General features: G+C 42.2%; 1 protein-coding gene across 1 annotated transcript in view; it reads left to right on the forward strand.

Moving 5' to 3' along the window:
- The first annotated feature begins 5,260 nt into the window (after window positions 1-5,260).
- LOC117002771 (probable global transcription activator SNF2L1) overlaps window positions 5,261-25,741 on the forward strand; it is a 32,290-nt gene continuing 11,809 nt past the window's right edge. The window contains exons 1-19 of the mRNA XM_033072175.2: window positions 5,261-5,405; window positions 9,109-9,195; window positions 11,485-11,651; window positions 12,590-12,690; window positions 12,789-12,889; window positions 13,176-13,355; window positions 14,598-14,753; window positions 14,995-15,126; window positions 15,875-15,943; window positions 16,686-16,795; window positions 17,454-17,680; window positions 18,218-18,339; window positions 18,725-18,877; window positions 20,231-20,363; window positions 21,314-21,462; window positions 22,045-22,164; window positions 22,648-22,758; window positions 22,945-23,058; window positions 24,977-25,099. Of these exons, the coding sequence (XP_032928066.1) occupies window positions 5,319-5,405; window positions 9,109-9,195; window positions 11,485-11,651; window positions 12,590-12,690; window positions 12,789-12,889; window positions 13,176-13,355; window positions 14,598-14,753; window positions 14,995-15,126; window positions 15,875-15,943; window positions 16,686-16,795; window positions 17,454-17,680; window positions 18,218-18,339; window positions 18,725-18,877; window positions 20,231-20,363; window positions 21,314-21,462; window positions 22,045-22,164; window positions 22,648-22,758; window positions 22,945-23,058; window positions 24,977-25,099 (2,442 nt within the window). The 5' untranslated portion in view covers window positions 5,261-5,318. The remainder of the gene's footprint in view (window positions 5,406-9,108; window positions 9,196-11,484; window positions 11,652-12,589; window positions 12,691-12,788; window positions 12,890-13,175; window positions 13,356-14,597; window positions 14,754-14,994; window positions 15,127-15,874; window positions 15,944-16,685; window positions 16,796-17,453; window positions 17,681-18,217; window positions 18,340-18,724; window positions 18,878-20,230; window positions 20,364-21,313; window positions 21,463-22,044; window positions 22,165-22,647; window positions 22,759-22,944; window positions 23,059-24,976; window positions 25,100-25,741) is intronic.

A 25,741-nucleotide genomic window follows, 5' to 3' on the forward strand; every position in this document is an offset into this window, starting at 1 on the left:
AACTTGGCCAAGAAAGTAATTCTGCAGAATATTAAGATTTATTAAAGAAGTTACCCAAACCCAGTTATATCTGTGCTAGACAAATGAAGATTGCTACAATTAGTCTCCTGTTTGGAAAAGGTTGAGTAATCACTGTCCAAAATTTTAAAATCTTATGGAATTACCTGGCTAGTATATAAAAATGTCACTGGATCCATATCTCATCAGTTCTTTACATATTTCAGCAGTGTTTAAAACATACAAGTGGTTAACAGTGAGCCTGCAATTTTTCTTTTTAAATCTGACAAGAAAACGTAATTCTCATAATGCAGTTTAAGTGGCATCTTTCTAAGTGGGGCAGAGGAGGTCTGCTAAATTGGTGTGTAGGAGACCACACATTCAGTCCTGGTGATTATAACTGGCAGACTTTAAAACATGGAGTAATAAACCTCAGAAAACAAGGGCTAATAGCTAAATCTACAATGTTAACAGGAAACTAGTCCCTTGCCTCCCAACACATGAAAAAAAAAAAAAAACCAGACCATTTGGATATATTCAGTAGAATTTTTCAAATATGACTACAAAATCTAGTATACAAACTAAGCACTTCCTACTTTTCAAAAATAATTAGATTATCATATGATAATACTGTTGTGTGACTGATTTTTTCAGCCACTGCTGTAGATTCACAAGGATCCATAGCACAATTTAAGAGAAGCAGCTAAGAGCATCTCTGCAAAGTGTCAAACGCAAATGTGAAGCACACAAGCAAAAAATAGCCAAAGGAGATCTTTCATCAAAGCAGCAGCTCGATTGTTTTGTACAGCATGCAATGTTCCTGTGAATTTCAAGGAAAAAACAAGCTGTGACAAACACTTGAGAGTGTTTTGCATAAACAGAAGCTTCAAGCATTTGAAAGTGGAGAAGGAAAGTCAGATATTAAAAATGGTTAGTGTGCTATTTGCTCTAAAGGTTAAGAGCAACTACAGTAATTTCACGACCATAAGGCGCACCGGACTATAAGGCGCACCCCCCGGGAGCCGGCACATTTTGCAACTTTGTAGATCAGATAAGGCGCACCGGTCTATAAGGCGCACCGGGTTTTTTTTTTGCAGCGAGGCTCCGCCCCCAGCTCCTCCCGCACGCTTGCTGGCCGAGGCCCCGCCTCAATCCGGCAGCCATTGGCTCCCGGGCCTGCCTGTACCCAGCAGGGCCGGGCTATGCCCACCGCCGCTCCGTGCAGCATCCCCAGGGCCCCGCTGTTCCGGGAGTTCCCTGGCGCTCCGGGTGACCCAATGCCGGCAGGCTTGCCCCGTGCCGCCGCTGCCCCGATTCCAGCTGCTTGCCCCCTCCCCGCGTGGCAGCCGCTCCGATTCTGGCGGTTTTCCCCCTCTCCGCATGGCGGCCGCCGTGCTTCTGGGGGTTTTCGCCACCCCCGCGCGGCGGCCGCCGTGATTCCGGGGGCTTTCGCCCCCCCCGCGCAGCGGCCGCCGTGCTTCTGGGGGTTTTCGCCCCACCCGCGCGGCGACCGCCGTGATTCCGGGGGCTTTCACCCCCCCCCGCGCGGCGGCCGCCGTGTTTCCGGGGGCTTTCGCCCCCCCCGCGCAGCGGCCGCCGTGATTCCGGGGGCTTTCGCCCCCCCCGCGCGGCGGCCGCCGTGATTCCGGGGGCTTTCGCCCCCCCCGCGCGGCGGCCGCCGTGATTCCGGGGGCTTTCGCCCCCCCCGCGCGGCGGCCGCCGTGATTCCGGGGGCTTTCGCCCCCCCCGCGCGGCGGCCGCCGTGATTCCGGGGGCTTTCGCCCCCCCCGCGCGGCGACCGCCGTGATTCCGGGGGCTTTCGCCCCCCCCGCGCGGCGACCGCCGTGTTTCCGGGGGCTTTCGCCCCGCCCGCGCAGCAGCCGATCCGATCCCTGCGGCTTTCGCCCCCCCCGCGCAGCAGCCGATCCGATTCCTGCGGCTTTAACACCCCCCGCAAGGGAGCCGTCCCAATGTCGGCGGGCCGGCCCCGCGCGGGGGTGGCCCCGAAGCCGGCGGGTCCGCCCCGCGCGGGGGCGGCCCCGAAGCCGGCGGGGAGGCCCCGATACCGGCGGGTCCGCCCCGCGCGGGGGCGGCCCCGAAGCCGGCGGGGAGGCCCCGATACCGGCGGGTCCGCCCCGCGCGGGGGCGGCCCCGATGCCGGCGGGGGCGGCCCCGATACCGGCGGGTCCGCCCCGCGCGGGGGCGGCCCCGATGCCGGCGGGGGCGGCCCCGATACCGGCGGGTCCGCCCCGCGCGGGGGCGGCCCCGAAGCCGGCGGGGAGGCCCCGATACCGGCGGGTCCGCCCCGCGCGGGGGCGGCCCCGAAGCCGGCGGGGAGGCCCCGATACCGGCGGGTCCGCCCCGCGCGGGGGCGGCCCCGAAGCCGGCGGGGAGGCCCCGATACCGGCGGGTCCGCCCCGCGCGGGGGCGGCCCCGATGCCGGCGGGGGCGGCCCCGATACCGGCGGGTCCGCCCCGCGCGGGGGCGGCCCCGATGCCGGCGGGGGCGGCCCCGATACCGGCGGGTCCGCCCCGCGCGGGGGCGGCCCCGAAGCCGGCGGGGAGGCCCCGATACCGGCGGGTCCGCCCCGCGCGGGGGCGGCCCCGAAGCCGGCGGGGAGGCCCCGATACCGGCGGGTCCGCCCCGCGCGGGGGCGGCCCCGAAGCCGGCGGGGAGGCCCCGATACCGGCGGGTCCGCCCCGCGCGGGGGCGGCCCCGAAGCCGGCGGGGAGGCCCCGATACCGGCGGGTCCGCCCCGCGCGGGGGCGGCCCCGATGCCGGCGGGGGCGGCCCCGATACCGGCGGGTCCGCCCCGCGCGGGGGCGGCCCCGATGCCGGCGGGGGCGGCCCCGATACCGGCGGGTCCGCCCCGCGCGGGGGCGGCCCCGATGCCGGCGGGGGCGGCCCCGATACCGGCGGGTCCGCCCCGCGCGGGGGCGGCCCCGAAGCCGGCGGGGAGGCCCCGATACCGGCGGGTCCGCCCCGCGCGGGGGGCGGCCCCGAAGCCGGCGGGGAGGCCCCGATACCGGCGGGTCCGCCCCGCGCGGGGGCGGCCCCGAAGCCGGCGGGTCCGCCCCGCGCGGGGGCGGCCCCGATGCCGGCGGGCTCTCACTTCCGGGGTGGCAAATGTTGCAACTTTGTAGATCAGATAAGGCGCACCGGACTATAAGGCGCACTTCCGGTTTTGGGGGGAGATTTTAGTCAAAAGGGTGCGCCTTATAGTCGTGAAATTACTGTACGTCATGGACTGGAATTTTCCCACCTTAGAGACTTTTCATAGCTAATGGTAAAGTTCATTTTCTACAGAGTGCTGCTTGGAAAAGCTATTTGGAGTGCTCTTTCAAAACCAGCCACATCACTTTTCTCGAGTGCTCTATGAAAAATGTACTTCCCAAAGCTTTTAAAAATAAATCATGTGGAAGGGCTACTGCAGACAATTGTGGGCACAAACACAGTTCAGACACATGTTACTGGCACTTCATTGGAACCAATGTATAGATGGAAAAGAGGTCTCAGAAGTTTTTCTAAATGCAGTGTATGAGATCTGCAATAACCCATTTGCTCAGCTTAGTTGTTGAGTTATGCAGAAATATTTTGATAATAGCTACTGAGCTTTTTACTGGAGTGAAGTAGTGTTTTTTGCTCATTCTGCCCACTGGGCTAATGTTTCATTGCTGCTACTGGACAAAATGCTCATGATGCTGCCTCTGTAAGCAACCACCAGATAACATAGCTAATTTGGAGGTATGTTTTTTAAGTCTACCAGCTCAAGGATTCTTTTGGGATTTTTTAGCAGTATGAGCAAAGTTACAGTTCAGCAGCTGAAAATCTGAATGTCTTGCAGGGACAGTCTGAAATATGTACATTGCCAGTAACTAAACTGAGTGGCTTCATTATTGCAATTTTCAAATGAAATCTGTCTCAGTTGGAAAGACAGGTGTCTGCTAGGGAAGGCAGAAACCTCCCCTGGATTGGAGAATGTAAACCCCCTCCCTCTGATTATGATGATTTTGAAATTAAGGGGCTCTCAGGCCCTTATAAAGATAGGAATAGAAGTTCTTTACTAGTATGTATAACAAGGCAAACAAAACAGCAGCTATGGAATTAACACCAAACAGAACCACAAACCCAGTGACGCTCCTCTGGGCCGCAGGCGCTTTCCCCGTTGGTGCAGTTCCGCTCACAGCCAGCAGGGGCGCTGGTGGCTCCCGCGGGGCAGGGCGGGTGCGATGATTCCCCCGCGGCTGCAGGGGGCGCTGTGGCGCGAGCTCGGGGAGCACGCGGTGATGGCGGCACGGCCCAGACGGGAAGGGATGGAAAAGAGAGGCTTTGCTGCAGGAACCCCGGGGCAGTGTCGGTCCCACTGCTCCAGCAGGACGCTCGCAAACAGCACACTGAAATGGCAGGGCCTCCTAGCAGGGCCGGGGTGCGGGGCCCAGCAGCAGCAGAAGAGGCAGCTCCCGGCTGGGTTATGGCAGTGGTAGCGGCGACCTCCTCCTCTGGAGGCAAGAGCGAGCGAGAGAGCAACTGCCCCCCTCTCCTTTTACCTGCTTCCAGTCTGGGGTGTCTCTGTCCTTCCAAGTGAAACTCCCAAAAATTAGAGGAGCTCCCCTCCCCTATCTCAATGACCCAGCCATCAATATTTCTTAGCAAGTCAGTGGGAAGAATTCCACAGGTAACAAGGAAAAGAAAACGCAAGCTCCAACATACGCCTGCTCTGGGGAAGATCTTGTATGCTTTCAGTTGTTAAATGGAACTCATGAATATGGGAAAGCAACTTCTTACATGGGGAGATAGGATAAGGGGAAACCGTTTTAAACTGAGAGATTTGAATTGATTATTAATAATAAATGTTTTAATGTGAGGGTGTTGAGGCAGTGGCATAGGTTTCGCAGAGCTGTGGCTGCCCCTGGATCCCGGGAAGTGCTCAAGGCCAGTCTGGATAGAGCTCGGAGCAACCTGGGATAGTGTGAAGTGTCTCTGCACATGGCAGAGGGGTGGAACAAGATGATCTTTGAAGTCCATTCGACCCCAAGCCAGTCTATGGCATTATGCAGTCGTCCTGGCCCCTCTCTGTCTTGAGACCTGTGGTGTCACTCGGGAGGAGGGGAGCGGCAGAGCCACCCGGCCCCACTGTGCCGGACCGAGCCGGGGCCCGCTCGCCCAGCCCTCCCCGCCCGCCTCAGGCGGCGCGAGCCCGGCCCGCGGAGGTATCGCGAGATCCGCGCGGCGCGGGCCGGGCCGAGGGGCGGGGCCGCCCGGCGCGAGGGGCGGTGGGACCGCCCCCGCCCCCCGTGACTCCGGCACCCGCCGAGCTCAACATGGACCCGGGCCCCGGCCCCGCCGAGGAGCCCTGCGCCTCCACATCCTCCGCCACGGCCGCTGCGCAGAAGCCCGGCGCTGAGGAGGTACCGCTCCGCTCCGGGGGGCCCCAGCGGGTGGTGCCATCTGACCCAGTCGCCCCCTCCTGCAGCCGCTGCTCGGCCCTAGCCGCCTCGGCCCTGAGGCCGTCCGGGCTCCTCCGCCGCCCCGAGGGCCCTGCGGGCCGGCCTCCCCCGGGCCCACCCCGGCCCCGAGCCTGCCCTTCGGCATCGCCCAGGCAGCGGCCGCCGTCCGCGCGGCCCTGCGATGCCCCCGGCCCGGCCCAGCTGGGGCCGTGGAGCCGTGCGGACCCTGCCAGCCCCAGCTCCTGCAGGGCCCGTCTCCTGCAGCTCCCCGCCCTGTTCTTTCCTTCCCCGTGCCCCGGGGAAAGGTGTCCCGGAGTCGGGAGCTCCGGGGGCTCGGGGTGTCGCGGGGGCGGCCTGGAGAGTTCTGCACTGACAGGGGTCAGGGCCTGCCCCTGCCCGGCTCGGATTGTGCGGTGATGCACAATGCACCCCCGAGAGAACACGTACGGCTGCCAGCCGCCTCTCCTGCTTTTTGGGAGGAGGACAGAAGGCATGTAGAAAGTGACGTATTCAGGTAGCCTTGGAAACAGAACAAGATTTAACCCGAAGAATTAATCTTGGAAAAAACTTAGTAAGAATGAGAACCGTGCATCATATGTTTATGATACTGGAGAAGATTGCAGAACTGCTGATAACAGTGCATTCAGATTTTTTATCCCAGTTACTGACAGTCCATTTTGCTTATAAAGAATGCTTGAAGCTTTATTATGTGTACACTTATGGGACACAGTGCAGTGTAATCCTCAACTTTACTTGGTTGCTCAAAGGAAAATGTTTAAAGGCTATTTCTCTGTTGGATACAGCTCACTGCAAAATTTTGTGCATGTCGACTGTACAGTTACAGCATCTGCATAATAGTGGCAGTCATGCAACCTTGTGCTCTGCTCCCCTCTCAGTGTTTTACTTTATAAATAGTCTTTGTTTTACTACCAAAACTGTGTTAGTGACTATTTGGAAAAGTGTTTCCACCTTGTGGAAATATGTGAGTTAAACACAGAAGGAATCCTAATTATTCTTAGTGCATCTGTTCAGAGTTTTCAGTAGCACAAGTTGGTAGACTAAAGTCAACTAAAGCAGCAGCAGTTCTTGTTCCCAGTTGTTTATTTAGGTCTTCATGGGGCCTCCTCGCTTTGGGACTGTTGAACTGTCTGCACAGAAATCTGTCAGCCTGAATCTGTTTAGGGTAGTTATTAGAGATTTTAAGGGGAATATTATTTTGTGTCCTTTGAATACTCAGGATCTTTTGAAAGTGCTGCCTGGATGTTGTAAGATGTTTAAATGACACCATTTTTCAGGTGATTGTTTAATTTATAATGGAAATAGTTTCTAGAGTAGAGACAAATTGTTGCTGGTGAGTTTACCGAGTTAAAAATGAAAGTGCTTTTGTGGTGGTGAATTACGTTGAGACTTCTGCTGTCCTGATTACCTGACAAGTCAGCCCTCTAAGCGATGAAGATGCATTGTGTAAAGTTTCTAGGGAAAAACTCTCAGACTTGCTGAAGTATTTTATGTTTTTGTGTTGTATGAAGCTGCATGGTCCAGTTGTTAGGGGGAAGCATTCTTATATCAAAATGTAGTAATTGTCAGAGCATTATGCAGAAGCAGCTCTGGGTATGATGCCTGTCTCTGCCTGCCTGGCTCCACTAGGACAGAGCAGTACTTTGGCAAACCTGCAGCATATTCTCCCCGTTGGGAGTTGTGAGGAAGAGGAGGGGCACAGGGATGCATATCTTATCTCATTCACTGGCTTTTGATAATCTCCTGTTTGTTATTTCTGATACTATTAAGCCATGAATATTCAACAGAAACATTGCAATAAGAAGGGGGGGAGGGGTAGGAACAGTGTGTTTTGAAGGGTAAGGTGTAAAATGTCATTTTATTGTGCTGTGGCTGCAATAATATGTCAACTCATTTACTCTTGTAACTCAGAGTGTCTTATTCGGAAATACTTATTTCAGAATAAATTTGGTTTGTATGCCACCATAAGTTTTATCCTTCTGGGAAAATCTGAGTGACAGCAGAACTAGCATTGCAGCTCTTTACCTTGGGGTTTAGAAAGATGATATTGCATTGCAATTTACTTGGAAAACTTTCAGTTTTAAGGGATTCTCATAATGTTGAGTTGCTCTGCTTGAAGAAACATCATACTTACCTGAGATAGACAGCTTTTTCCCAGTAACACATTTATCTATCTAATTTATTTCTTGGGCAAGTGAGGAAGATGCCTGAAATGGCCTACTGTCAATCTGTTTTCATTTAAGGAATAATTTGACACTTCAGTTGAAGGAATGGACCTGATATTGGCAATGTCAGTCTCTTTTTATACACATCTGTATTACCTGCTCTTTGGCATGTTGCAGTAACTTTGCTTTCTGAGATGAGCTGATTTTCCTGTATGATTGAAAAACATTTAAGTGAACAGAATATTTCTAATGCTACCTATTTGCAACATTTGGCCTTGCAAAGGTGAGCTGGAGCATTTGTAAAATTGTTAAGCTGTCAAGCAGTTTCATTATACGCTTAGTACTGTTTACCTCTGCAGAGAATTATGGCTTTGGGCCAAACTTGAAACAGTAATCTCTGACTTCAGAAAATATTCCTCCCATTTTTATGACTGTGCTTAAAGAAGAAGCTGGCATTTCATCTGTATTTATCAGTAACAGTTCTGAAATTTAAATGTAGTGTTGCTTGACAGATTATTTCATATTTGGTACCATTTGGACCTGGTTTTGCCATTGGACCCTGAATAGTTTAGTGTAATTATTATTTTAATTTAATGTATTTAATAGTAGTCTGATACTAAAAGCACTTACAGAAGATTAATGCTTTGCACTGTTACATTTTATGCAGACATGCACTCTGGCAGCTACTTTCAGTTTATTCAGAGCTCTTAAAAGCATTTTTATAATATAATGCATTTCAAAATAGATTTATTTTTATTGGTATATTTCAAAGACCAATTAGGAAAATTCTCCTAAATTAGGGAGGGAAAAATAACAATATAATTGTGCTTTGAGCTTCACAACTGAAGGCAGATATCAATCTCATAAACTACAAAAGTCAGCCATTTTAGTTACAATTCCTTAGATTTCTTTCATATATAGTAAATGAGGTGGTTCTTCAGCTGTCTGAGAGTTACCATGGAGTTGTTGAGGCATGGATTGAATTGGTTCGTTGTGTGTCTTCCTAGGTTAATGGTTAAGTGTAGTTAAACTGTGTTTCCAATTGACTTGTGACTATTCTTCTAGAAGCAGAAACACACAAAACCCAACCAAAATGCAAGTGCCAGGAGCTTACAGTTAGGAATTTGACATTTAGAAACCAAAAAATTTAAAATTTTAAAAATATTTTTTCAAGATATTAAACTTAATTTTGCACTTACAGTGAGATCTCTGTGAAAGATTAAACTTTGTGCTCTTTCAGTTATTTCTTTCAATTTGGATCCTACTTGTGGAGATAAATATGAGGATCTTTAGTTTCATGTGGACATGAGGTTTTGCTTTGGGTGAAATGCTATGATTAATGCACTCATTTCATTTTCAAATAATTATTTTTGAAAAGTAGCATGCTTGTCTTGCTGTTTGTAGGTTTGTTCGGTTTGATACATTTTGCTAAAAAAGTAAATAAACTGGTATTTATAAAATGTTTAACTTTTGAATTCCAGAAAAATGATCCCCCATTTCAACTCAAACTTCCTCCAAAGGCAGCTAGACCTGACAAAGAAGTTGACCCAGAATATGAAGAGAAGATGGTAAGTGCTTTCATGACAAAGCATACTGCAGCTTTTTATGACACTTGGTTGTTGGAACAGGATCAGCACAGTTACAAGGAGTTAGTGCAGCCTGGATGTGTCAGAAAAGAAAAACAAATCCAGATTCATTTGGATGTCTAGGCCCATGTTGTGTTTCTCACAGTGACTAACAGGTCAGGTCGTGACACTATCCCATCCAAGTATTTTCATCTGCATGATTTTTGGAGTTGTGGCCTGTGTTTTTTATGCTCAGTAGTTGTCAGTGGATTTTTGGGTTTGTGGTTTCTTTTTTTGTTATCCCCGCCCATCTGGGGTGAGGAGTTACTATTCAATGACATTTTATATTTAGAACTCTCCCCATTTTGTTTTGAGTCTGTCTCTGCCAGTTTATTTGATGACTCCTTGAGTCATGTCAGAGGCACCCTTAAGCAACTTCTTACTTAACTGGAATACTGAAGCTGCCAGTTTCTCTGATATAAAAACATATTTTAAAAAATATTTAAATGCTCTATAATGTGTGTGCCATAACAATGCAAAAGAGGATCATGACCCCAGTGTTGGGAGCTTGTAGTGCTGGAGAGGAGATGTAACTTCTGTGTTACGAAAAGGCAAAAACCAAGAGGACATTACAAGACTCCTTGAATGACATTTGTAGGAAGTTCTTGGTTTAAAGTGGTACCTCTATCCTGTATTGTTTTTAAAAGCTTTAAAGTTAACTGTATGCCTGATAATTGCAATAGAGTCTGAAAGGACTGGATATCACAGAAGTCAGGGAAGAATATAACTGTTAGACATAGAAAAATTGATACCTATGTGTATGAATATCTGATTTTTAGCTAAAGAGAAGAGCCACAGTGAATCTGTCCTTCAAGAATGAATTGAGTAAAAGGCTAAACTTGTTTTACAGTAGTGCATGACTTTACAGCTTTCCTAAATTACAGTGTTAGTTCAGTTGTCCTAAGAGACAAAGGGATTAGATATCAAAAAATCTACCTTTTATCAATTGTGCAGTTGTGAGCTAGACCTTTATGGTTTTATCAAAACATACTGCTTGTACTAAGCCAATAATATTGCAGGTAGAAAATTGTATTGTGTCATTCAATATAGGTGCTTTCCAAGAATGATTATTTTGCCAAAATCAATGGTGTGTTTTGTTGACTATGAATCCTCTGAACGGGTTTTATACCGATGATCAGAAACATCAATGTCTCTACTTCCCCTTTCTAGAATTTCCGTTTCATAAAGGTTTTACTTGATATTTACATTTTATTTGGTTTTCAAGTTGTTTACAGAAATGGTCCAATAATAATGCAAGGGAGTGGAAAAAGTGATAGTTTTTTTTCCCCCGGGAGATCTTAGTAAAGATGTTCCTTTGTGGGATGCTGTTAAAGAAACGCAGTGCCCTCGTGTGGCGAGATCGTGCATTGCACGTCAGGATCGTTGTTGCTGCCCTGCTCTTTGGTCGGCGGCTGTGCTGTTGAGGGAGGCTTTCTTGGTGTAAGTGACCTGCAGAAAGGCTTTCTGTGGGTCGAGTATTTCTTGGAAAGGTTACAGTGCAGAACTGTAGTTTCACTTCTGTCGTTTATATCATGATATGTAAATGAGATCAGATGGAAATTGCCTTATATGGTACAGTGTTACATGATGCTTAGATTTCTCATAGAGAGACTGATAACAATTGTATTCTCTCAGAATTTGGATTTTATAATATTTTTTCTTAAAAATGTTGTAACATATTTTCTAAATATAAGGAAGACTCTGTTTTGCTGTGTGACATAGTGAAGTGCATATGCCCCATTGAGATGGCAGAGCAGAAATGCTTGAAATTTTAAATCTGACAGGAAAATTCACAAACTTGAATGAAAGCAGAAATAATACAGAACTATTGCTTCAGAAATAGTTCTAAAAGCAGAGCTACTGTATTGTTGCCTTTGATCAAATCCTGATAGCCTTGAAGCTGATAAAAGTTCTGCCACTAACGAGCAAGGTTATGATTTCATCCCTTACTGTAAGTCATTATGTTACTTTTGTCTTTATCTTTTGTCTACAGAAGATTAAAGCATCCCTTCACCACTGCTGGTGTGCCATGAAGCAGCTCCAGCTCTGTTTCACAATTGTAGCCCTCTGAATTGTCTAACAGATGGTCTTGTCAGTCTTTCCTCATAGAAGTTGTTCTCATGAGTGTCTGAATTCTGTTTCTTAACTAAACTACATTTTTTTAAGGAAGAGTCATCTATTTTTCTTATTTTTCTTTTTTTATTTTATTCTCTTCTCCACTTTGGAAACTAGAAAGCAGATCGAGCAAAAAGGTTTGAATTCCTCCTGAAGCAGACAGAACTTTTTGCACATTTTATTCAACCTGCAGCACAAAAATCACCAACATCTCCGCTAAAAGTCAAGCTGGGACGGCCACGGATGAAGAAGGATGAAAAACAGAGTTTGATTTCAGCTGGGGAGTATGTTTTATTTTTATTTCTATCTTCTTGCACATTCAAACAACTCAAGGGTTTTTAGCATAATCTGTTTAGAGATTGCACATAGAAATTGTACTTTCAGTAAATCCAGATAATTTCCTATTGGTGGTGCATCAATTTCTTTAAAAGCTGGTTGGTTTGAAAGCATCTGCTCCATCAATGTAAGTGTGACCTTGGATCAGAAATGCACTTTTAAAGCAAGTTGCCTGATTCTTGCCATGTGAAAGGCTTTGGTCTGTGTTGTGGGGTGACTTTGGAGCACACAAATGGAATTTCTTTTCCATGATGCTGAAGGGGCACTCCAGAAGCCCACCTGATGTGACCCAGCTGGTAGTGGACCAGTCAGTGGGACCAGGGTGGGGCAAGACCAGATTATGACAAGGCAGTGTCTTGTGTAGTGGGGATGTTGGATCCTCAGCACCAACTGACTCTCTCCACTGGTCTGTCTGTGTTAGTATTGCAGCAGAGCCTGCCTGTGGTGCTTCTGAGAGGTCTTGAAATAAAAAACAAATAATAAAAAAGTCCCTATTTTTTTAATGTTTTCAAAATGTCATTCTATTTTAGAAATTTAAACTTTTTAGAAATTTGAATATGTGATTTTTCTGAACTTTGTAATTACCAAATAATTTAGTCTAAGACCATCACTGATGTGTCTTGCATTTATATGTTGCTCATTAAAAAATGCCCCAGAGAACTCATGGTATTGTCAGATTATAGTTGTGGCTGTGACAGAGAGGGCTTCATATCAGCCTTTGCACTTAAACCTGGAATAATGTATTAACAGGATGAGAGTTTGGTCAGGACACCAGAACATCCCCACTGTGGGTCAGTGATTACTTCTGTTGTGATTTGTCTTTGGAGTTTGTAGCAGTGTTTTGGAGTGATTTTGTTCACACAGCAGTGTTGGGTCCTTTCTTTAGGTACCGCCACAGGCGCACAGAGCAGGAGGAGGATGAAGAGCTCTTGTCTGAGAGTCGGAAAACGTCCAATGTGTGCATTCGGTTTGAGGAGTCTCCTTCATGTAAGAATGGGTTAACAGTTCTCTCATTGGTGTCATGTAATTAAGATCTGAGCAGATTGCAATTAAAATTTCTACTTAGAAGAATCTTACATTTACAGATGTGAAAGGAGGAACACTAAGAGATTATCAGGTTAGAGGTTTGAACTGGATGATCTCACTCTATGAAAATGGAGTTAATGGCATTCTGGCAGATGAAATGGTAAGCAGTAATATTTTCATTTTTTTGGTGGTAATTATTGAGCAAAATACAATGTTGAAGTGCTTACAGTATTTCATGTATGTGCAGTAGTATGCTTCATTCTACAGCAGTCTGGTTTTCAAATCTGAAATTGTAATGAAAGAAATTCTATTGCAAACATTTTTTTTTGTGTAGTTTGCTTTAAACAGATGGCAGAATTATATAATAAGAAAAGGCTTTGAAAATATTTCTTTATGGTATTTCACTTTAGCAACTTTCTCCTCCCCTTCCCCCTTTGTCAATGCAGGGGCTCGGTAAGACTCTGCAAACAATAGCTTTATTAGGCTATCTGAAGCATTACCGAAACATTCCTGGGCCACACATGGTACTGGTTCCAAAATCAACTTTGCATAACTGGATGAATGAATTTAAGCGCTGGGTTCCATCTTTACGTGCTGTTTGCCTTATTGGAGACAAAGATGCCAGAGTAAGTGTTCTGCATTTCTGAAATGTTTGCATTATTTGGCAAAAAATAGCAGTTGGGTACATGGAATTCTCCCTAAGTTATTTCCTTAGTTACAGTATATTTTAGTGATCTTTAACTGTATTAATGAAAATGCAAAATGTTGTGCTTGTGACTATGAGGAAAAATTGAAAATCAGTAGATAAAATAATAGACTGGGATCAAAGTACAGCTCTTTGAGTTATCTGTTTTTCTGTTGTCTTTCTCTTTGATTTTTCATTTTTTAAAATCTCTTCCATATATGTAATGTGACAGTGTGTACTCAGTTTTCTTTATTGCACTCACATTTTTTACCTCTTCACCTTTTTTCAGGTGACTTTTCCCACTCTTGTATTTTATAAGCCTACCTGGCCTTGTACCTAGGATTCTGTTGTAGAGTTTTTCATCTTTCATTGTGAAGGCCTTAAAATAGATATGGAATGTTTTTCTAACCGAAGGGGGTGAAGGAGCTGGGTGTTTCTGTGAATTCTGCGGTTGCTCATAGGGATTGCATGGCTGCCTGTTATTGCTTGAGGGTAGAAATGGAATAGGAGCTGGCAGTGTGGCCAGGATGGCCAGTAGCATCCTTGACTGTCCCCCTGTACTGGGCACTGGTGACATTGGGGTGCTGGAGTGTGTTCAGAGAAGGGGACAGAGCTTAGGAGGAGCAGCTGAGGGAACTTGTTTTTGTAAGTGGTAGAACAAGAGGAAATGGTCTCAGGTAAACCAGGCGAGGCCTGTCTGCATGGCTTTTCTATGGATTGATGTTCTTTGTGTGAAATGATTTATATTCCTTGATATGTGCCTTGCAAAACAGAGATGGGACAGAAGAGAGGTATTTGGGGAAGAGAGAGGTTAGTTGGGAGTAGGCTGTGTGAGTTGTTTTGATACACTTTTGTGGATTGTATCTTTGGAGCAGTTAATTTAGAAAGTTTTTCCCCTTTTGGTTGTATGTACTCTATTTGAATTACAGAGAAATTATGCTGAAGAGCAAATAGTTAATTTTGAGTAGGAACTAATTTGTGTTTTGCTTAACTTCAGTCTTCTCTGTGCTGAAAGTACAAAGTATTGGAAGCTTTTGTTACAGTAACTTTCAGTTACTGAGAAGATGTTTCAGTCTTTTGTGTACTAGTTTAGTGCATCAGTTAAGGTGGTGGAGATAGCTTTCCCTGCCATAAAAATTGTCCATATTTATAAATATTTATTAATCCATTTCTTCTGCTTTAGGCTGCATTTATCCGTGATGTTATGATGCCTGGTGAATGGGATGTTTGTGTTACATCATATGAAATGGTAATCAAAGAGAAATCAGTCTTCAAGAAATTTAACTGGAGATACCTGGTAATCGATGAAGCCCACAGAATAAAGAATGAGAAGTCTAAGGTAAATTCGAAATTGTTTGATACATTGAAGTTAGTTCAATACAAAAAGATGCATCTGATTTGAGCAGATTTTAAGTTTTAGATGTGGTGGTTTTGAAATAGAAGCAATAAGCTATTGGGTGCTTATGAATTTCATAGGTAGCTCACTGTCTCGTGAGTTTAATTGACATTGTTTTAGGTTTCAAAAACTGATTCACTGTGCTTTAGGGTAGATGGAATTGATAACTCTGTTGTGTTTGCAGCTGTCAGAGATCGTACGTGAGTTCAAGACAACAAATCGATTGCTGCTTACAGGAACTCCTTTACAGAATAATCTCCATGAGCTGTGGGCATTACTCAATTTCCTTTTACCCGATGTCTTCAATTCTGCAGATGTAAGTTGATGGTTGGAAGTACAGTGTTGTTATTTTGGTCCCAGGCTGCTGTCAGTAGAGGAGAAGAATGACCAGCCTAGCAGGAGATGGACGTTGTGCATGATCAGGTTCAGGAAAAGCTCTGTGGCTCACTGTAGACTACTTCTTTTACTCTACCTAGTTAGAACTGTGCATTCTGCTGGTGTGGATGAAGCCTCAGACCATTAATAGCAAATGTAATACTTTAAACAGTTCAAGAATTATGCAAGATTTGAATAAGTAATGAAGTATGAAGAATATGGAGCATCCAAATAGCCTTTTTTTTTTTTTTAAATTTAGAACTTGAGTAATCTTTCTTCTCTTTTACTGTTAACATTTCTTTGTGCTTGTATTATGTGCTTATGTTACTTTTGCTCTACTGTCCATCTAATTTTCCTCAAGGATTCAGGCTGTGTTTTTTTTTAACTTCTTGCCCTATCATCACATAAGAACTGAAGGGAAGCACTTGGACACTGCAGTGATGAGCATGGAAAGTTGTTTTATATTAAGCAGAGTATAATAGTATTTTGTCTGCAGAGTGATGCAGTTGACTCAAATGTTACAACATACCAGGGGAGATGGCACAGAATTGCAGACTGATTTTGCTTTCACAGAAGTAATTTGTATCAAGATTTATGCCACTCTCAGCTGGAATGAAAGAGTCAATATGTGTCTGTTAAAAGTACAGGAGATAAACTCTTCATACCAATTGTGCTGTTTCTCACCACAGGATTTTGACTCATGGTTTGACACTAAAAATTGTCTCGGTGATCAGAAACTTGTGGAAAGACTTCATGCTGTAAGTAATGAAAACTGTAATCACATGTCACCATTAGCATGCATGCTGTAAAGAAGAAAACCACATTATTTTCGCCTTCATCCCTAAGCTGAAAAGATGAACTTGAAGGTGTTTAGTTACAGGAGTGCCTAGCAGAGTTTTCATGAATTAAGCTTCCTACCATAGGTACTACTTTTTGTGTGTTACTGTTTGAAGCAGACAAAATCTGAACCTAAAATACAAAAATGAAGAATTTTGACATCTTTTTGAAACCATTTATTATTGTGAATAGTACTCTGATACACATCATACTAGTCTGAATACAGGCATACCTTTACCTTTGTTTTACTGTGCATGAGATAAGGCATTTTTTTGCAGTAGCAGAGGAGGTCAGAGAAACTATAACATGCATGGCTTATACTTGAAATGTTGGTATTTTGTCCCTGCTGGTGGAAATGAAACAGGGCTTATGCTAAAGAGGATTAGATTTTATAAACTTATGGGTTTGGTCCCTTCTTAAGATAACAACTGGGATGATTATGGCAATCCTTACATACGGATACACATATTTATGTGTGAGTCTAGTCAATGCTGGATAACTTCAGTTTGCAGAATTTAGCAGAATTATTCTCATGGAGTCACCATGACAGCAATAGATACAGATCAGTTCTGAATAAATATCAGATAATTGAATCTGTTAATTTTCTATTTGTGGCAGACAATTTTATACATTTATCTGTGTAAAACATCTTAATTTGTGTAGGTTTTAAAGCCATTTCTCTTACGTCGCATAAAAGGTGAAGTAGAAAAGAGTTTGCCTCCAAAGAAAGAAGTAAAAATTTATCTTGGGCTCAGCAAAATGCAGAGAGAATGGTGAGTTATTTACATCAAAGTAAGATTCATTTTTGATAAACACTGTATCTCTTCACACTGATACTTTTTCACCTTACAGTTTCATGTTGAGACAGTCAGATATAGAAACTTAATTCTAACTCTCTTAGGGCTTTTGTAAAAAATGCACAAGTTTCAGGGAGCTCAGGAAGTGTAATGAAAAGAGCTGGGAGGAAGAAAGCACAAACTTTTTTCGTTCCTTAAATTTATTTGAAAGAACAAATGCCTCCTCCTTTGATCCAAATATGTACGCACCAAAAAACCTTACCTGAAATTAGAGTAAAACCTTGAGGAGCTACATACCCAGAAGAGGCATGAGTCTAGGTGCCAGGTTGGTGTAGCAGTTTCTGTGAAATAAGTGATATTTTTAATCCACTTTGTACTACCAAAATGGAAGTGTAAAGTAATCCAGTGAATGAAGGATGGTTGTCACTTGCAGAGAGATTTCCTTTCATATTTAGGTACAGATTTATAAATCCTTATTATCAATCAGTTTTTGCCAAGTTTCATAATAATATAGCTCATTGTTATATAAACAAAGCCAACTCCCACATCCAGAAATAAGAATTGGGGTATTGCAGGGTTTCATTCATTCAAGTAAAAAACAGAAAGTTGTTCAAAACTGCCCTTAAAACCTCAGGTATACCAGGATCCTGATGAAAGATATTGATATCCTGAATTCAGCTGGCAAAATGGATAAGATGCGTCTGCTGAATATTCTGATGCAGCTGCGGAAGTGCTGTAACCATCCTTACCTGTTTGATGGTGCTGAGCCAGGCCCTCCTTACACCACTGATACTCATCTCATCACCAACAGTGGTAAAATGCTAGTTTTGGATAAACTGCTGGCAAAACTCAGAGAGCAGGGTGAGTACTGTGGACAGCAGTGATGTGAATGCTCTTTGTAAGTTAAAGTAGCTTTCCAAAATAGCACAGGTTTAACCTTTCCTGCAGCAAATGTATTCATCACTTTCTGTAACATTCTTCTTGAAAATTAATCTTCTGTAGATCTTAACACTTGAAGGGAAAGAAATCTTATGGGAATGATGAGTAAAACTAAAACTTTGGAGAAGCAGAAGGAAAGGCAGGGTAGAGCCTCCCTTCTCCTTCCTGTAAGAAAATTTCTAGTGTTAGTGTTACTTCATCTATGCAGGTCAGTCAGCACCAGATTTCCTTGCAATGGCTTGAAGTGTTCTGTTTCTTTGATTATCTGCTTCTCCTGTATAATTTATTAAATAATGTTCTTGAGTGGTTGAATCACTACCAGAAAAGTAACTTCAGAAGACAGACTTATTTAAGTTAGACATAGTAAAGAGTATTTAACATAAATTTTCTGTAGTAGCTCTGTGATAAAATCAATGTGAAAACATAGCATGAATGTCAAAACCTTTTGTGTTCTGTCAGGTTCCAGAGTTCTGCTGTTCAGTCAGATGACTCGCTTGCTGGATATTTTGGAAGACTATTGCATGTGGCGTGGTTATGAGTACTGCAGACTTGATGGGCAGACACCACATGAGGAAAGAGAGGTGGGGAAGATGTATGCAAATGAGAAAAGACTTTGGTTTAAGTTAGTGGGTTATTATTTACATACATGTACGAAGCCAGATCACTATTTAAAGCAGTTTTTAATAGGCTGCTAAGGGTGTGTTTTTCCTAACCAAAGTTCACAGCATGTTGTATTTGATCCTCAGCTAAATTAAAACTACAGTATATTGTGGAGTTGGTACAGATTTTCTCACCTGTCCAAACATAAAGTTTCTTACTTTGATAAAATTATTTTTTATATGAAAATTGTATAAATTTTAAAGAAAAGTTAAGAAATTGAATTGGAAACCCACCAACATACTGGAACCTTGTTTGAATGATCTGATACTTTAGTGACACCTTTTTTTTTTTTTTTTTTCCTTTCAGGAAGCAATTGACACATTTAATGCTCCCAACAGCAGTAAATTCATTTTCATGCTGAGTACCAGAGCTGGAGGTCTTGGAATTAATTTGGCAACTGCTGATGTGGTTATTCTCTATGATTCAGATTGGAACCCTCAAGTAGACCTGCAAGCCATGGTGAGTTAACTCCCTAATACACATTTGTTTGTTTAAGTTGTCAGTGTTCTATTTTGTATAATTGTTTTTGGAACTTGCATTTTTGTTATTTTTCTTCATTTTTTATATACACAAGACAATACCAAGAAACAAAGGAATTGAATAAAAGAGCGTGAACAGAATTTGTGGAGGAAATTGTAGATTTTTGTCTGTAAAGATTTGTCTGAATTATTTTCATAATCAGAGATTACTTCTATCAAAATGCTGTATCAATACTGTTAATAGAAGTATATTCTTAATTCTGTCTTTTCAGAAGAGAACAGTAAATGAACAATGTAGGACTGTTTACAAAATAATAGATAATTAAAAGCATGCAGCCTTATATTCCTCTCATTTGGGAAGTTGATGCCTTTGCTTTTGTTTCTACATAAGCATAAAGGCCTTTGGTGGTGATGCCAGGGATGGGGGAAGTTACCTTTGGGTTAAACCTACTAAAATCTTCTGTTTCTGAGTACTGAATGTAAAAAAAATACACTAATTACAAATTTGTATTTTGTTTCATGTGGAATAAAACTCATGTGATCCTTCTTGCATGATTAGGAGGATGGGTATTTGTTCAGTGGTTTAATGCACTTCAACACATCAAATATTAAATATGACTAGCTCATTCTTTAGATATGCATGTTGACTGCCAATAGTTGACCAACTTCCTGGAGACTGTAAGTGTGATTTGTGAACTTGAGTAGGGTTTTCAGGAAGAAATTAATATTATGCAGGAGAGTAAAAGATTTAACAACTCATGTTTAAAGACAGTCAGAAAATTATGGTACCCACAGCTTGAAGAACACCTGTTAAACTTTGTTTTTTTAATTTAAAACGACATGTTTTCCAGAGAGGATAAGCACAAGTTTTGTTACAAGTGAATATAGTGTGTCAGTCACAAACCTCATTTGCTGGATTGGGACAAACACAGTATTGGAGCTGTGGCTGCAGAAACTGCACATGGAATTAATGTGCTTAAGCCAGGGATGCAGAATATCAATATCTGTGTCAAGTGAGAGAATTCATTTGAAAGTAATGCAAGTGTATGCATGTATGTACTGTTGTATGTCCACTTCCCAGCTGCAGTCTGGACAGACATTCAGTTATCTTCATTTACAGCGAGGGAGATGCATTTATTGCTATGGAGTGACTCAAAAGTGTAACAGCTAGATATAAGTAAATATTAGAATACTGGTTTTATAGTGATCTGTGCTCTTGAATAGGCAAGGGACCAAGAAGTACAATGCTAGTTTGAGGCTGCTATATCTGCAAGCTAACTGTCTATTGCTTGTGAGTTCTTGTTGCTGAAACTCATTGATTTATGTTTGTTAGGATCGTGCGCATCGTATTGGTCAAAAGAAACCAGTACGGGTGTTTCGACTTATCACTGATAATACTGTTGAAGAGAGGATTGTAGAAAGAGCTGAAATAAAACTGAGACTGGACTCTATAGTTATACAACAAGGTATCAACTGCTATATATGTTTGTCTGCAACAGAATTGTTCAGTCCCTTAAAGTATGGTTAAATAACTGTACAAATGTACAGTGTTAAGAGAAAGCAGGCCTTGTGTATAATAGCAGTGTACTAAATCAACCTAATGTTCAAGGTATTCACTTGTTCAGCTGAATTATTTTAAAATTGTTTTCCTGGTTAATGTAGACATAGACTTACAGTGAGTCTAAATGAGTAAACTACAGCTAAATAGATGTTACTTAGTTTTGTGATATGTTAGAAAGGAAAAAAAGAAAATCAGGTATGTTCCATGGCAGTTGAAATAATTATATACATATGCTTCTTACCACATAAGAGTTAACTGAACAATAAAACACCTCTATTTTTGTTTAGAAGCACTTAGAGGAATAGTTTGTCAAAACTAAGGTACTCAGGCTAAGTTTTAGGGTTGGTTGTATTTACTAAAGGGTGGGCTGCTGAAGGGATGATGGTCAAAATTTTGATAGCGTGAGAAGAGATAGGGTAAGTGAAATTCTGGGACAGAAATTCAAATTTTGAGAAAAATAATTAGAAAATTGGGCTAAAACCAGTGATGTGAATGTTGAAAATGTCAAGCACTTCCTAGTGGTTATTATAGAATACTTTGTAATTTTTCGTCTTGAGACAAGATTGTGATCCTGAAAGTTCAGCTAACTTTGTAAGAATTAGATCTTAAACGTAAAATTCAGATTATCTGAATGTGAAATGTTTTTTGTTATGGCTTGAGTCAAAGTTGTTTTTTTAATTTTCCCCAAAGTTCCTGACTTCCATTTATTCTCATCTCAAATGAAATGTATTTTTTTGTATAGTTGTTCTGTTTTTCCTTTCTTGTTCTGTCAGTGAAGTAAAAAAAATCCACTGCTTGAATTGGCCTACTAGAACTCCCATATTATAACTTCCACCACATTCCTTGTGATTGTAGGAAGGCTTATAGACCAACAGTCCAACAAACTGGCAAAAGATGAAATGCTGCAGATGATCCGGCATGGAGCCACGCACGTGTTTGCTTCCAAAGACAGTGAGCTGACAGAGGAAGATATAACTACTATTTTAGAAAGAGGGGAAAAGAAGGTAAGAGAACTGTTTAATATGGAATTCAAAATACATATGCACAAAATGGAATGAGATCTGATTGTGTAAATCTATTAGTACTCTACTATTTGTGCAGATTTTAAGTATTATGAAAGTTTTGAAGAAGTGGAATTAGTGATTGTAATTATTTTCAAGGTTCATGCATCATATCTTAAGCACTGCTTATTTTTTGGTGTTTTAGAAAATGTAAGTTGAATGCCAACAATTCTGATAGACACAAAGTCTTTATGGAGCTTCATTAGGTAATAAATAGCTCTATGAAAAAATGAACTGCCATTTCAGCTCCAAGGAGATGGGCATAAATTTTATTTAAATTTTAAAGTTAAATTCTACAGTTGTAGGATTACATCCCTGCATAATAAATTTACTTTAATGGAGAGTCTTGAAGTCAAATTGCTCTAAATTGAAAAGGAAAATGGGTACCTCTCTTTAGAGGAAAATGTAAGTAAAAGTTAAAATTGGAAAAAGATGTTGAGAATGTTGTAGTAGTGATGAAAGCTGTTTTTGCAGAAAAGATAAAATAGCTTGAGTGAGCCTAAAAATATCTTCCTCTCTTTTTAGACAGCTGAAATGAATGAACGATTGCAGAAAATGGGAGAGAGCTCCCTACGAAATTTCACTATGGACACAGAGATGAGCTTATACAACTTTGAGGGTGAAGATTACAGAGAAAAACAAAAGGTAATTTTTCATAGCATTTAAGACTTCAGTTCAGAGGTGCAAGCATAAAAGCCAGACTATAAATGTTATGATTGAGGGCTTCTAGGTTCTAGAGAAGTAAGGACCTATTGAGAAATTCACTTGGCTCTGCCCAAGCATTAATATTCTGAATTTTTGTTAAACTACTTTCAGCCCCACTGTTTTTTTTCATAACCCTACTCAGGTGTCTAAAATACTTAAAATACTGTAAAAGAATCTGTTCTTGCCACTGCATTGCCTTACTTGTGTATTATCTTTTAAGCACTTAAATACTTGTTATAATCAGCTGTAATTTCTAGCTTATTTTTGAGCTCTATTGTAGTATCCAAATTATTAAGCACAATCATTAGATTTGCTGTGCAAAAATACATTCCTGTTTTGCAGTGCCATATTAGCCACTATTCTTGTGACTTTAGGGAAGCAAACAGTTGCTTTAAGTAGCTTTTTATTCTGTTCTGTGTTTAGCTGAGCATGATGGAATGGATTGAGCCTCCAAAAAGAGAACGCAAAGCCAATTATGCAGTGGATGCTTATTTCAGAGAAGCCCTACGTGTCAGTGAACCAAAAGTCCCAAAGGTAAGAAGTTGGCAAATATGGAAGGGTTTTATGTTGTTGATTTGCTCCTCTACTCCCATGCCACATCTCCTGCTCTACCCCTGTATATTTACAAAGTCAAAGATTGCCACTGTTGCTGAATTATGGTAGTTTACGTGCAGAAAAGTTAAGCTTCTATAATGTTGATTTATCTGTATATTTTTGAAGGCTCCACGACCTCCAAAACAACCAAATATTCAGGATTTTCAGTTTTTCCCACCACGGTTATTTGAACTTCTGGAAAAAGAAATTCTGTATTACCGTAAAACTATAGGATATAAGGTAATGCATTTTTTTCTTTTCAAGTCAGTGTAATATATTTGTATTCCTATTAGTAAATTTGTTGCAACCTGCAACCTTGACTTTTTAAGTTTTTGTGAAAGAAATGGCTTAAAGCCTCTGTTCTTCTGTTTCTGTTCCACTGAGAAGAAAAAATCTGTCATTCTTTCCTTCACTAGAAATTCTGTATCTGTGTAGCTTTGTGTTTTGTGGTGGATTCATAACAATAAAATAGAGTAGAAAAAAGACAGTTCTGATGCTTCATATACTCAAAACCAAATGTGTGACATGTGGCCTAAGGTGAGGAAAATTCAGTTAATATTAAGTCACCTTCAAGAGTATGACTTTTTTAATAAAAACTTTCATATGTCGTATTTAGAAAATAACTTAAAATAATAGTGACTTTGTGTTCATATGAAGGTGAGTAAAATGACATCAATTTTCCTTGGATTTGTGTGGGATTTGAAAAGGTGTTTAAAGGCATGGAGAAGTCTGAATGCATTACTACTACAAAAAGGAAACCAGAAAACAGACTTCTCTCTTTTCCTTTTATTTTTTCTTCATGTGCCTTAACTGAATTTCTCCCTTTTCCCTGCTGACATTACTGGACAAGCAGTGAACAGATTCTGTTTTAATGTTGGTTATCCTTACTTGGATCAGTATTGACTGAGTAAACCAAATGGATTCTCTACTTCCAGCCAGACGTGTCTGTAACTTGCTTTAAAAACCCTTGGGTTTCATGGCAGGTTGCAGCAAGAAAAATACCTCACCTATAAAATGTGTTGGAGGACATAAAATTGTCATACAAAGCAACAGATAGAAAATTGGTGCTGCCAGAGAGGAGAACTAATATCAGCAAAATATATTTTCAAGGAAAAACAAAAGGTTTTTTGGAATCTTATTTGCAGCCAAAGGAATTTAATGGGATGTCAGGATAGAATTAAGAAAAGTATATAATTAGTTAGGAAAAGAACTTATTTAATTAATACTCCAACAAAAAAGGATGAGAGAATTGCTAATGTTGACAATATGCATGTCAAAAGAGGTGTTTCAGAGCTGTTATGGAAACCTGTCAGCCTGGAAAGGTTGGACATGAATAGTTGTTATCTTAAAAGGTTAATATGACTGTTTGCTGGTGGTGAAAGTGATAAATATAATTAAATTTGTTTACCTTTGAAATGGAAGTATAACTTCCTATCTGAAGAGAGTTTATTATTAAAACTGAAAACTGCCACAAACAATATCAGAAGGTAACCAATAGGCAGAGACCAAGCTTTATGTGTCAGTCTTTATTTAAACCAGTAAAGTCAAGAAGATTTCTTACATATTAAAACTGGCTTAACAGTTTGTATTTTCCACTGCCTTTTGCTGCAGGAATAAGTAAGGTCTACTAAACTTTTACTAGATACTGGTTTCTGACTTGTTTGCTATTGTGTGCAGTGGAATTGGAGTACAATTTAAAGGTCACAAATACTAAAAATGGTCAGTGTGGAGAGGGACAGATAAAATGTTCCTTGTTTTTGTCCACATGGTGTGGTGTGTCTGGTACTTACTTGGGCAGTGTGCGTGGCTTTACAGTAAACCTGGCAGAATTTATTGTCTCACTGTAGTTATAAAACATTCTAACCAATGGATGTAGGAAAGCAGGTTCTTTGCTCGTGAGAAGTACCAAGGAAATCAGTGACCTGTGACAGCTCTGCTTCTCACAATATCCCAAAGTCATTGTGTGCAGGAGAGGTGGGTTCAGGGCATAATGAACTTAAAAGTTAAATCCAGTCCTATTTTTGGGAGGAGGGATTTAAACAATAAGGTCTGAATCTAGGTAGAACACATTTGGTAACTTGTGCAGATTAGTGCTTTTAAAATGCAGTCTTTGAAATAGCATTGCTGCACTACTGCTTTTTGATACCCCTGATTTTAGGTCCCCAGGAATCCTGACCTTCCAAATGCAGCTCAGGTACAAAAGGAGGAACAGAAGAAGATAGATGAGTCTATGCCTCTGAATACTGAGGAAAGTGAGGAGAAAGAAAAGCTTCTAACACAGGTAAAATAAAATCAGCTGAAGTATTTAATCGTATGTTTTTGCTAGTATGGAATATAAATAATGGTAAGTACACACAGGAAAGGTATGCTGGTGTTATTGAAAGAAAAAAGCACAGAACATGTCATGATTTTGATTGGTTTTGCTTTGAGGGACCTTTCCTGCCCTTGAACAAGTTTACATCTTGGTCATCTACTGTTTCCTTGAAAGTCCTTGAAATATCTGAGGCAACAGCTTGTGTAGTAGATGTACTACCCAGCAGTACTGCAGAAATCCAATGAGTGGGTTTCTTGTACATGCATAAAGTTTGTGTGGTTTTTTTAAATCAAAAAGGGTTTGAATCAGGACAAACCTGTGTCAACATACATGGTGTCTATGCAGGTGTCTAAGGCATGTCACATTCATTAATTTTGTCCCAGTTGAGTTGTGAGGTATATTCTTTCTATACTGGGACTGAATTTCTGTCACTTACTAGTTTCTTGAGCTTTTGGCTGATTATCCTGCTGAGTGGGCTTATTAAAAGGTGATTGTTGAGGAGAAAGTTTTCAGTGAAGGAATTGGGGACAAAAAGGTCACAATTGTTGTGTATATTAGTCTCACTCTGAATATGCTCATTGAGGAGTGAGCTTATTCAGCTGGAGAACT

The sequence above is a fragment of the Catharus ustulatus genome, chromosome 14 (genome assembly GCF_009819885.2).
Source record: "Catharus ustulatus isolate bCatUst1 chromosome 14, bCatUst1.pri.v2, whole genome shotgun sequence".
Lineage (NCBI taxonomy): Eukaryota > Metazoa > Chordata > Aves > Passeriformes > Turdidae > Catharus > Catharus ustulatus.